The sequence below is a fragment of the Penaeus vannamei genome, chromosome 5 (genome assembly GCF_042767895.1).
Source record: "Penaeus vannamei isolate JL-2024 chromosome 5, ASM4276789v1, whole genome shotgun sequence".
NCBI classification, from domain to species: Eukaryota; Metazoa; Arthropoda; class Malacostraca; order Decapoda; family Penaeidae; genus Penaeus; species Penaeus vannamei.
The window spans coordinates 25,472,691-25,485,190 of NC_091553.1; the positions used below are offsets into that span (position 1 = coordinate 25,472,691).

At 42.1% G+C, this 12,500-nt stretch overlaps 1 protein-coding gene across 1 annotated transcript; it reads left to right on the plus strand.

Annotated features, from left to right (window-relative positions):
* Positions 1-6,904: 6,904 nt before the first annotated feature.
* slbo (slow border cells) lies at positions 6,905-10,020 on the plus strand. The gene is made up of 2 exons (XM_027372566.2): positions 6,905-7,831; positions 8,812-10,020. Exons 1-2 carry the CDS (start codon positions 7,145-7,147, stop codon positions 8,986-8,988), a joined length of 864 nt encoding a protein of 287 aa, XP_027228367.1. The 5' UTR covers positions 6,905-7,144; the 3' UTR covers positions 8,989-10,020.
* The last annotated feature ends 2,480 nt before the right edge of the window (positions 10,021-12,500 follow it).

Consider the following 12,500-nt stretch of genomic DNA (forward strand, 5'->3'; position numbering starts at 1 on the left):
GATATTAGTAGTTGAGAGGTTAATGGGTATGGAGGGAATGTGCCTAGTGCAGCTGGCATAAAGAGACGCCTTGCCAGGGAATTTAGCTGACAAGAGGAGAGTTAGAAGGAATGTGACATTTACCCAAAAGCCTGCGTGGATATTAATGTATATTATAGAGTGTATATTTGAGGAGAAATGCAAGCAAATGTTTGGCAGTGTGTGATTACAGAGACCATGACGCGACTTGCTTTTGTGATCATCAATGCATGAAGTGTGCATGTCTACTCTAGCGGTTGCTGATTTTGGGCATTTGGTACGAAAAGCGGAACGGGTAGTGACACTAAGGCCCGTACTTTAAAAACCTTCGCCAGTGCTGGCGTTCGCCTGGCGAAGCTTCGCCAGGCGAACCTCTGAGTGAGGGAGGCCTTACTTTTAAACCCAACGTTCGCCAGGCGCTAACATCTTGCATTCCCGCTAAATCTAGCGCAAATTTGTTTACATCTGCAGTGCACATAACATAACCTAAACTTAATTATTAACCTCGAGAGAAGACGAAAATGTTGTTTCCGCAACAGTCTCACTTTATACTATAACAAAGGAGTTAAAATTTAACTTTATGCTATAACAAAGAGGTTGAAAATATCTTTATACTATAACAAAATTAACTTTATACTTTATGCTATACTACACTTTATACTATAACAAGGTTAACTTTATGGCCCGTACTTTTAAAACCTTTTGCTTTTTCTCGCGTTTTGTTTCATTCGCCGAAGCGCTAGATTTAGCAGGAATCCAAGATGTTAGCGCCTGGTGATCCCTTTCCTTCGCCAGGCCTGGCGAACACCTGCCTTGGGTTTAAAAGTAAGGCCTCCCTCACTCAGATGTTCGCCTGGCGAAGCTTCGCCAGGCGAACGCCAGCATTGGCGAAAGGTTTTAAAAGTACTTTATACTATACTGTATCAACCTTATACTTTTATACAAAAAAATAACTTTATAATTTAACAAGAGTTTAAAAATTACTAGTTTACTATTCCTAACTGATGATACCCTTGTAGGCCTACAAGGGTATCATTAATGACGCCTCATTATAGGGCGGTGGAGCACTACACCTATGTTTCTATAGCGAAAAGTAAACATGCCGCCATAAAAAACACTTCTGGTAATATTTGTGAAAAGAACATTATCCTTACAACCAAAATAACAACAACCTAAATCTAAATAAGTCATCTCGGGGGTGGGGGGTAGTGGTAGGGGGGTAGGAATACAGCTGATGTCTTGAGCTCTCGACTGGAACATCGAAGGTCTTGAAAAAATACGTATATACGTTATTTCATAATAAATTATGATTTTAAGATATTCTATAATTTCAATGTGATTCCTACATCCTATCATACACAAATATGTTACTAATTTATAATTTGAAAGCAAGAAAATGTTATTCAAACAGCTCTCTTCGCCAGGCTGTTCCAATATGATCTTTCGCCAGCCCTGGCGAACGTTCGCCAGGCATGATTTTAAAAGTACGAAATTCCGGATCGCCCGGCGAAACCCTTCGCCAGCCCTGGCGAAAGTTTTTTAAAGTACGGGCCTAAGGTATAAAATAATTTAGCAGAATAGTGTTTTATAGTAGAAATGCTACGTTGCGAGAGAAAAGTTTTAAACATCGGCAGCTGGTTAGAATAAGGAGTGATGTTTAAGACGAGATTCTCAGTGAAAGAAATGATGCAAGCTGGCAAGGCAAGTGCAAAGGAGGATTTTAGAAGATCCAAGAATATACACTCAAGGATACAAGTTCAGGTGAGATCTCATGAAGTGTAGGGGTAATGCCTGAAGACCTAAATATGGTTGATGAATGATCGTATGTGTGGTGAAAAACAAGTATGCCATGGTGTTACCTGTTTTATTCCATTTAGTGGACGCACTATCAAATCTGCTTGTTTAAATATAGTGCAAGTTAAGTTCGAATATAGTGAGCGTCCTGGTTGATGCTGCAACCTTCTCTGTGACTGAAAATAATGACATATGATACGAAGTGAAAATGGTCAACATCACACCAGCTAATTTGTGGTTCTCTAGTCTCTCAGAATCCGCAACTCGCACCTTATTCCAGTCCGCCATCATTGTTGACAGTACCCTTTCTTGTATTGTAGGAATCCAAGCGTCACTGAAATCATGAGATACGAGACGTTCCCAGTGTTTTCAGAATGTCTCCTTTATGACTGGGCAAGGTCATCTTTCTACAGCTAGTTAGGAAATAAATAATATTTTTCAGCTTTTATGTGTCCTATATTGTGCGCTATACTACTAAATACAGGATTCCTTCAGGAGTACTTCTTTTCTTGAGAAGTATATATATATATATATATATATATATATATATATATATATATATATATATATATATATATATATACATATTGTAGACGTTCTTGCAGGCTATCTTTGATGGATAAATGTCCAGAGAGGAAGTGTGTTTTTTTTCAAGATGGAGAGTGAATCTGATTCTCGGGGTTTCAGGTCATTGTTTACAGTACAACGATATTAGTTTTATCAACTGGAAGACTGTGTGTATGACAGAAACATCATCACTGTTACCTGGAGCGAGCCTGACTGCTGGGTGAAATACTTGCAACAAACGAAGCCATATGACGTATTTAGAATATTTTGCAAATGTGGTTATACAGAGATGGGTGGAATTCATGACCTAACTGAGTACGACGTATGGATAATAAAATAACTCTTCCTGACAAACAAATTACTGACAGAGAAGGGATACATCAGTATAGCATTGGCAAGAAACTGGTTTACTGTCCTGTTATGTGCAGCACAACTATAAATGCTGTATCAGTGTCTCAGTATAAAGGGAATCTAAAGAACTTTGTGCACAGAGTAGGATTTTCATATTACTGTGGTATCAGAGACAGCGTTTGACATGCACGAGGCAGATTACTTTGGAGGCAAAAGAGAGAGAGAGAGAGAGAGAGAGAGAGAGAGAGAGAGAGAGAGAGAGAGAGAGAGAGAGAGAGAGAGAGAGAGAGAGAGAGAGAGAGCACTTTGGAGGATGTGATGGGAACTAAAATGACAATGATTTACTCCAGTATACGATTAGGGTCTAAGGAGGTAGTGGTTTCTTCTGAGGATTTGTCGAAGATGCAGGAGGAGAGACTGTTTCGGAGTATGCGATTGGCTACTAACTTAGGGCTCTTAGAAGAGTTTCCACTGAAGTCAGAAATCGTCGATGTTGTGGCACGGTGAGAAGAGGGTTGGTTTTGCGTGGGCGTGGCACTATAACACTGATGGCCTTGTAATGTCGTTGAGTTGTGCTGTGGCAAAAGTTGTATTTCAACAAGGCTGAATCTGCTGAATACTTGGGCATTCGTCAGCAGGATCGTGGTTTAGTTTGATTCGTCAAGTGTTGATGCTTCAACTTGCAGTGTCTACTGAAGTACTCATCACGGAAGCAATAATCGACCAACAACGTGTCAACAACATATGATGCAAAAATAGCAGCTGGCAAACCCCCTGTGCCGGCGGAGAGAAGCATAATGTTCCAGTCATCAAAAACCACTTGCGAGTTCTTGTAGTTGCTCAAAGATGCAAGTATTTGCAATGTGTCGATTTGAAGGCTAGGGAAACTAGGTGTGGCTTCCTCCTCCATTGCTTATGGATATGATCAGTACAAGTGCGATAAATGATTCTGTTGACACTACAATTATGAGTAACAAGCACAAGAAAGGTTATCAACTCTATCAAGTAGATAGACGGAAAAAGAGGCGATTGCAATGGAAGAGTTACTGGATCAGTTCAGTGTCCGAAGATCTGGTTTGATGTAGACACAATAATACAGGCTGATGGGTAAAACGCTTTGGGTCGGAGCTGTCGAAAGGAAATCCTTGCTCAAATAATTAGCGGTGATGGCACAAGAAATAACGATGATAATATAAATTGCATTAGGCTAAGAAATACACATAAAGTACAGCATGACCCACGGTCACTCTATCTCTCTCCCTCCCTCCATCTCTCTCTCTCATTCCTATTCCCATTCTCTCGTCTTCAATACACATACTAATCTAGACTGATGCATTCAAAATAAAAATCTCGAGCAATAACCGAGCTAAAGCCAAATTTATCCAACTTGAAGGAACTCAGTTTAACAACACTTCCAAATTACATAGATATATATTAACAAATTGACAGTGATGCTACATCTAAGTAAATCTACGCTAAATCTTCAACTATACATATTTCAAGAATTGTATTCTTAGTATGACATTAGTCAGTGTAACAAGCATACTAGCATTGCACAAATATAAAAGCAGTGACAATATTATTGATGATGAAAAAAACAACAACACAATTACATGGTACAATAAGTTTTCAAAACAAACACACACAGCACTTCTCTGAACACAAGGTAAACAAAAACACGTGTTCGACTGTTTGCATGTAAAAAGGTATCGTGTCCTCTTACGTTTCTCAATCTTCATAACTCCTCAACAGACAAATCAAACGACTTAGCTGAGATTATATATAAATGTTTTCTAAGTATATCTACATATTTTACGTTACTAATTCTCATGGAGGAAGATGGGGTGGAACTATACAATAAAAAAAAGTTGGAATCACAACACGTGACTATAGGGGACGTTAGCGGCCACCCATCTATCACATATCTCTCAGTTTAACTATCTCTCTCTTTCTCTCACTCTCCCTTTCGCGTCCAAGGGCGTAGGGGCAGCTGGAGGCCGACCTTTCCTTCGCCGAAGTTCAGTAGCATCATAGAGGATCGTGAACGGGATTTTCGGATTCGTAGTTCGTGGAATTTCAGACTCCTCCACGATAAATTCTCTTGGAGTTGCCAATTAGACTTTTATCGTGAAGGAAAATATGCCACCTTCGTATGTGATTCCGTTGTAATCATTCAGGCTTCATAAACGAATATTATTTCATTCGTTGTTCTTATGTTTAATTGGTGTTTTAAATTTCCTATAAAACGGATTAATTTACTCCGGAAATTGTGGTCGAAGAAATACACGGCTTGACACCTCACAAAATGTACACGGTTTGTGACGTCATGTGAACGTCAGAGCTCAACCAGCCAATCAAGAATGAATGTATACCACGATGCTTATCTTCTCATTTTATTATTCAGATAATAAGAACAACTTGGATGAAGTGTGTGGATATGACTTTTAAGGCATGTCTTTTGATCTCATTTCTCCATTTACCCGCAAAAGAAAATCTCCATTGATTTTCCTGCATGTCATGTTTTGACTACCTGCACTATACTTTGGAATAATAAAAATAATAACCTTAAGGAATAATAACTTTATAATAACCAAAAGAGTAGCACAAGTTTCACTGAAAACAGAACTAACGTCGATTTGTGACCGAAGAAACGGCTTCTCTATAAATAACCCTATTCGTATTCAATATATGCATTTGTTGTAATGTACACTCTCCCAGTTACAAATTATTGTAAAAGGAAAGCTATGCGAAAATACCTAAACGATATATATCCAACAAATTCAAAAGCGGTGAACATGCGGCGCGCTGCTTTTAGTTTGGAATTCTCTCAATAGATGGCGTCCAAGCTAACTCTCGGTCGTATAAACGATGACGCAATAGATACACGCACGGTCGCGATAGTATCAACTTTTCCCATACTTTTCACTAATTCGTTATGTGAGCTGTAGGTATTTTGTGAGCTATTTGAAGTGTCGTAAGAACTGTAAAAATAGGGGTAAAGAAATCACCAACTTGGTCCGTAGTTATTTACTCCATGGGGTTATAAAGGCAGCAGCGCGGCAGAAGGAATTGGGAATTTCCACCGTGCAGAGACCATAACACAGCATTACGGGATGGATCGCCTGAAGTATAACATATATTTTCCTCTTTATGGCGATCTTTGTAGCAATTTGTTTATCAATTTATCAGCGACGAGAACACCAACAGATTAAATATCATCGACGAACGAACGCATGCGAATCTGCGCCTAAACCTCCCTCATTTCTCTCTCTCTCTCTCTCTCTCTCTCTCTCTCTCTCTCTCTCTCTCTCTCTCTCTCTCTCTCTCTCTCTCTCTCTCTCTCTCTCTCGTCTCCCCTTCCCCCATACCTTCCTTCTCACTGCTTCTTTCCTCTTCCTCCCCTTGAAACCTAATGACAAGCAACATAGCGAGAGCAAATTAAGAAAATTATAGAAAATAATGATACGAATTACTAGGGGAAGCCCGTGCCTTTAATCATGTCGGTAATCTGAGAGGAAGTGACGTCCCTATACGTAATAGGAACTTCGTTATAGTCGCAAGCACATGTCCAAACACGTACCCACGGATAACGCTAATCCACATACACGTAATAAAAGAGGGGTGTAAGGGAGGGAGAGAAGGGGAGACCATCGCAAAAAGTCGTAGGATTAATGGCATGTGGGATTGTCGATTCCCAGTAGGATCCGCAAAATCCCCAGCGAGTGTCTTCCGAGGCGAGTTCCTCCCGCGGTTGAATGAGTCTGTGACGTATTCTCGTGACGTCACTTGAACCGAATTCTGGGTTCGGCGGTTCGTCTCTTTTCGTGTTTCTTTCCTTTGACTTTATTTTTTTTGTTTAATTTTGATGTGTTGTATTATTAAGGGGGTTGAAACGGATGCAATTGTACATCTTTGAAAGAAAAGAAAATATTAAAGTGTTATAGTAGATTCTAAAATTCGGCAAACGATAAAGGATGATGCAATCCTCCATTCAGATGGAATTCACTTGACGGTGATCTAATGATTATCGAGAATATGGACTTTTGCGTATCATATAGACAGAAAAAAATGACAGGACGTGGATGAGATGCACATAACGCTGATCTGCTTTCTGGGCGTCTAGATTCCCTAGCGACACCTGGCAACTCTCCATCACTGTATATATTCCCCTCGCGGCTTGCCACCGAAGTTCAGTCTCACTAGAGCAGCGAACCCGACAAGGTTTAAGCGGATCTACCGAGGACTTAACAGGATCTACAGTTCAACGGAAGTCGAACTGAACTTAACTTGTGGTAGTGAGATTCTGATCACGACGGCGGCCTATCCCGAGTATTCGTGTGAGTGGGGTGAGACACTCGGCGCGCTGGACGATAGTCGTTACGGAGCGGGCGTCTCGCCATGCCCACAGACCAATATGGAGTCTCCACATCTCTATGACAGTGCCGACTACAAGAAGGGTGGTGCAAGTGCAGTCAAGGTGAAGGCCGGTGCCCTACTGTACTCTGGTGAAGACTACCTTGCCGAGCTTAGCGCGCCGGAAGTCTCCCTGGACCTGCAGGGTCTGATCGACGACTCCCAGTTCAGCGAGGGCCTCATCCAGGAGATCCAGGGCCTCTCGGTCGACAAGAACAACGTTGGCTCCCGAGGCCTGGGTGTCTCCAACATGTACAACCCCCTGGCCTACTTGCCCCAGCCAGTCCACGGGGCATCGCAGTTCGAACGTCCTTACCCCGAGCGCACGCACGACCGGGGCCCCGTCATCAAGGAGGAGCCCAACGAAGGGAGCCATGAGGTGGCACCCCAGGAGTACAGTGCCTGCGCCCGCGTCGGCCTCGGCGGCGGTGACGGCGGCTACGGGGGAGGGGGCTACAGTACCTGTCCCCCCTACTCCATGACCCCCACCACCATCCCCGGCTCAGACAACCTCTGCAAGTCCCCGATGATGTCCCCCTCGAGCGGCAAGCTGATCGGAGGCTGCAAGAAGCCCCTGGACAAGGGCAGCGAAGAGTACAAGCGCCGACGGGAGAGGAACAACATAGCCGTCAGGAAGAGCCGCGAAAAGGCGAAAGCACGAAGCCGGGAGACGGAGGAGCGAGTCAAGGTAAGAAAAGGATCCGATTCTTGTCGTTTACCTCAATTTCCTTTCGGGGTCGATTTGACCCCCTCGCGTCCGCATGTGAACGCCAGGGAGCTGCGGGCTTGGGGCAGGACGGAGTGCCAGAGGAGGAAAGTGAACAAGTAGAAGTTTGTGAAGTTTGAGAGAGAGAGAGAGAGAGAGAGAGAGAGAGAGAGAGAGAGAGAGAGAGAGAGAGAGAGAGAGAGAGAGAGAGAGAGAGAGAGAGAGAGAGAGAGAGAGAGAGAGAGAGAGAGAGAGTAAGTGACAAACAGGAAAAAGAAGAATGGTTGGATTGTATAAACATAAGGAAAACAAAACGAAATGTGAAGGGAATCACAAATATTGCAGAAAAAAAACACTATACGAAGTTCGGGAATTCGTCATGACTAAGTTTGCTGGAAGGCACCGAGATGGAGGGAGGGGTGAGGGTGAGGGGGGTAGGTGTGCGTGATTCAGTTTGTGTATGTGAGTGTGTTTGTACGTGCGTGAACATGTATGTGCGTGCGTGTGTCGTGGTTGTGGGGGCGGGGCGAAAGAACCCAAACGATGCCAGATGTCTGCGGGGGGGATAACTCGTGCCAGATAGATGAAAGGATTTAGTTGTTATTTGAGTCCAGATGACTTGGCGACGGAGAACTCTTTTTTCTTTTCAATCCTAAGGATGCCCGAATGTAAAGATAATGGTGTAATTCATGACACTGAAAGGAGGTGAATCACAGGAGATACAGAGAAACGTGTTTTGGGGAGCGAGGGCGAGAGAATGGAGAGAGTGAAGAGAGAGGGGCCAGGTAGTGTGTGAGTGAGGGACTCCCACAGGTGTCATCATGTGATGTAGTGACATGAGGCGGGGGAGCGAGGAAGGGGGATGCTTGAAATACCTAACAACAGCTAGTGATTATGACATTTTTTCCCTCAGCTGTTCATCCAAACTTACGAATCGTCCTTTTTCTTTCCCTCTTGAACAGAAACTCATCGTGGACAACGATCGCCTTCACAAACGATGCGAACAGCTGACGAAGGAGGTGGCCGCGTTCCAGAACATGTTTGCCAGCATGCACTGCCTACCTGAACACATCCGGCGGGAGATCAACAAACAGATGGATGCCTTCAACCAGCAGCATCAGAACCTGGTGAACATGTGATGCCGGCAGCACCAGGCCGAAGCCCACCAAGACCTCCCAGCCTGTGCCAGCACCGCCGCCGCCACCACGACCGCCGCCGCCGCCGCAGCCGCCAACCTGCAACCTGCACTCGACGCCTCCCCTCAGTACACGTCTCTGTAACACGGCGGCCAAGCACCTCGTACTCTTCCGCGCTGGCGCAGGCGGGTTTGAGGAGGCCTGGCTACATGATTTAGGACGTGGCCTCCCCTCGCGGGAGGAGGGAAGAGGCCCCTGGCTTCAGGATCAGGCAGCAGCAGCAGTAGCAGAAGGAGGAGGGAGCTGGGAGGTGACCTGCAGCTAGTCACTGTTTCACTGTCCCGGCCATTACCCAGGACCGCATGGGGGAAGAGGAGGAGGAGGAGGAGGAGGAGGAGAGCAGACCAACCAATCTTCGAGAGCCTGACGTCTCGACTTTTTACCTGACGACAACGACGACGACGCAGATGATGATGAAGAGGAAGACTCAAACACGTGAAAATGACAGAAGGTGAAGAAAATGGAGAAAATAAAAAATACATATATATTTATATACACATATAGAGAGAAGAATATATGTAGATACCTAATATATACCTGGGACGGTGATGAAGTTTTCTCCCATGTGGTGCCAACGATGGGTAGGTTTACACAGATTTATCCTCGTGGGCGCTCTGGCGCTCGCCCGCCGTCTTGACTCTTTTCATTGTCCTCTAATGTCGCATCACTAAAGAGAAAAGAGTAAGAAATAAGAATTATTTACAAATAAAGTGTACATATTTATATTGTAGACAAAGGAGATACACAGTTGAAGGTCGGGGGCGGGGCGGCTAGAGGCCGGAGAGGGACCCCAAATATAATATGTGATACAACTCCCCAGGGAGCGCGAGCCCAACGCTCAGTGTACGGCTGAGTGAATGTAAAGTTATAGAAGTATGTGAGATACAATATATTTCGCTATTTTAAATAGAAAAAATCAAATTTTTTGTATTTTATGTTATAATAAAATATAACTTAATAAAAATGTTAATGAAATGTATAATGTTAATTAAACCCATATTGCTCACAGTGTTATGATGATGTATATAAAATATATCATATACACGCATACATACATTGATATATGTATTATATGTGTATGAATGTTTCCTATTTTGATCCAAATCATACAGGCTCAATAATTGTCTTCTGTAACTTACGTTACTATAAAGTACAAAATGTTAGTTACTCAAACAGCTCAAAGCTTTTTTCAGGCGACCCCAAGTGGGCCCCTTTTGACTTCTTCTTGGATCGAAAGAGGACTTTATATAATTAACTTATTGCCAGTATTGGAATAGTATCAACTTAAGCCAAATTATGATGATATATATCGCATATATATATATATTTTTTCTCGCAAGTGCAATTATAAAGAATGCAATTGCTCAGATTATAGATATAACAAAAAAATCAACCAAAACTTTGGTGAATTTTCTTACAGGACGAAATAACCTTGCCTGTGTTACTAGGATATATTAAAATATATTGGCTAGCATTTCTTCTTCAGAGGCGATTCTGTGGCTACTTTGTCTCTTGTAAACACTAACAAAACAAACAAACAGCATTACGTGTATGTTATGTTTGTTAGTGAAGAGAGAGATTTTGGTCCCTTTTTTGGGGGGAGGGGGGCATTAAGCACGTTTGCCGATGGTGCAACAGTATTGGAGATCTTTGTAACTTTTCCGAAGTGGATAAAGTCGTTAGGGGGGTAAATATCCGATACCTTAACAAGAGATGTTTCCCGAACCGCTTCTGAAGGCTCCTATAAATTCTCCCGTTTTCAAAAATATTCCCAAGAGTATATAGATATGTTAATTAAGTAGAGTGTCTTGACAGAAGCAATCATTATTGTAACATTGTGGCCTAGTTAATAATGAGATCTTTTAGGGACTAACTGGTTCAACTGAGAAAAAGTGAGTTGAAAAGTAAGGTGAAGAAAACATATTTGTCTTCTAAACCTTTTCCCTCTTCTCTTCTGCTTGTTCTCTCTTCTTCCTCCTCCTCCTCCTCATTCGTACTACGGAGAACTCTCTTGTTCTTATTTCATCGAGGACTTGGAGGAAGCAGAATGAACAGAAAACAAATAACTCGAGTGTGTGTCTGCGTGTTCACCTTGTCAGTGTATCTGTCATTTGTGTTCAGTGTCCATGATGCCTCCCCCCCTCCCCCTCCCCTTCTCCACCTCCCCTACTACTTTCAAGACCCCCCCCCCCCGTCCTCTCCCTCCCTTCCTTTTCCCCCCAAAATCACCAGGGCCCTGAAGTATCACTATTATGTTGCAAAATGTTATGTGTAATTGCTGTAATGCACATTGGATAAGATTGTAGCACACGCACGTTCATTGTTGGAAAAAAGTATATATATTAAGAAAAATAAGGTCTATGGTATAACCTCTCCATGTTCGTTTCCTTACTTCAAACACACACATGCACTCACGAACACAAACACATTCATAAACACATGAATCCACATATACACTGTAGATTTACTCATTAATAACTATAATATCAGTAACCTATAAAATTCGTATAAAACAACAAAGTATCTAAATGGACATAGGCAGGTTACAAGTGTAGGCCTATTCAAAAAAGCTTCAAATCATTGTAAATCTTGAACGGAAGTCTATATCTTCCAATTTTTTTTTCTTGAGACGAATCACTGAGGAGATTTTAGTGATATATGCGAGAGAGAGAGAGAGAGAGAGAGAGAGAGAGAGAGAGAGAGAGAGAGAGAGAGAGAGAGAGAGAGAGAGAGAGAGAGAGAGAGTGAGTGAGTGAGTGAGTGAGTGAATGAGTGAGAGTGAGTTTGTAAATATAATGTATACAGAAAAAATAGTTACGGACATGTGAATATATATATATATATATATATATATATATATATATATATATATATATATATATATATATATATATATATGTGTGTGTGTGTGTGTGTGTGTGTGTGTGTGTGTGTGTGTGTGTGTGTGTGTGTGTGTGTGTGTGTGTGTGCGTGTGTGTGTGTGTGTGTGTGTATGTGTGTGTGTGTGATAAACGTATATGTTTTGTGGAATTGTTCCCGAATAAGGTATATTATAAGGGTCTCACTTTGAAAGATGTAGACCAAGAGCCAGTGAAGGTGTGGTTTTTGAAAGATACGAGGAAAAGGAAATAGATTTGTAAAACTGATGTATATTTCGGTTTCCAGGTTAGGGTGTGTCAGTGCTCTAAAGCAAACGCTCTCCGTCCCAAAGAATGTCTTTTTGTAGTGTCTCGTCTGAGCTCCGAATCAGAATTGGTTGAGTTCTGGAATTAATGTTTTGTTTTGATATTATGTATGTATGTATGTATGTAAGTATGTACGCATGTATGTGTGTGTGTGTGTGTGTGTGTGTATATATATATATATATATATATATATATATATATATATATATATATATATATATATATATATATATATATATATAACACAGGCGCCCACGCATGAGCTCGCGT

Excerpts from the sequence above, each read along its gene's own strand:
- slbo (XM_027372566.2), top strand. The coding sequence starts at position 7,145 with ATGGAGTCTCCACATCTCTATGACAGTGCCGACTACAAGAAGGGTGGT. Across the intron at positions 7,832-8,811 it reads AGACGGAGGAGCGAGTCAAG|AAACTCATCGTGGACAACGA; the intron begins GTAAGAAAAGGA and ends CCTCTTGAACAG.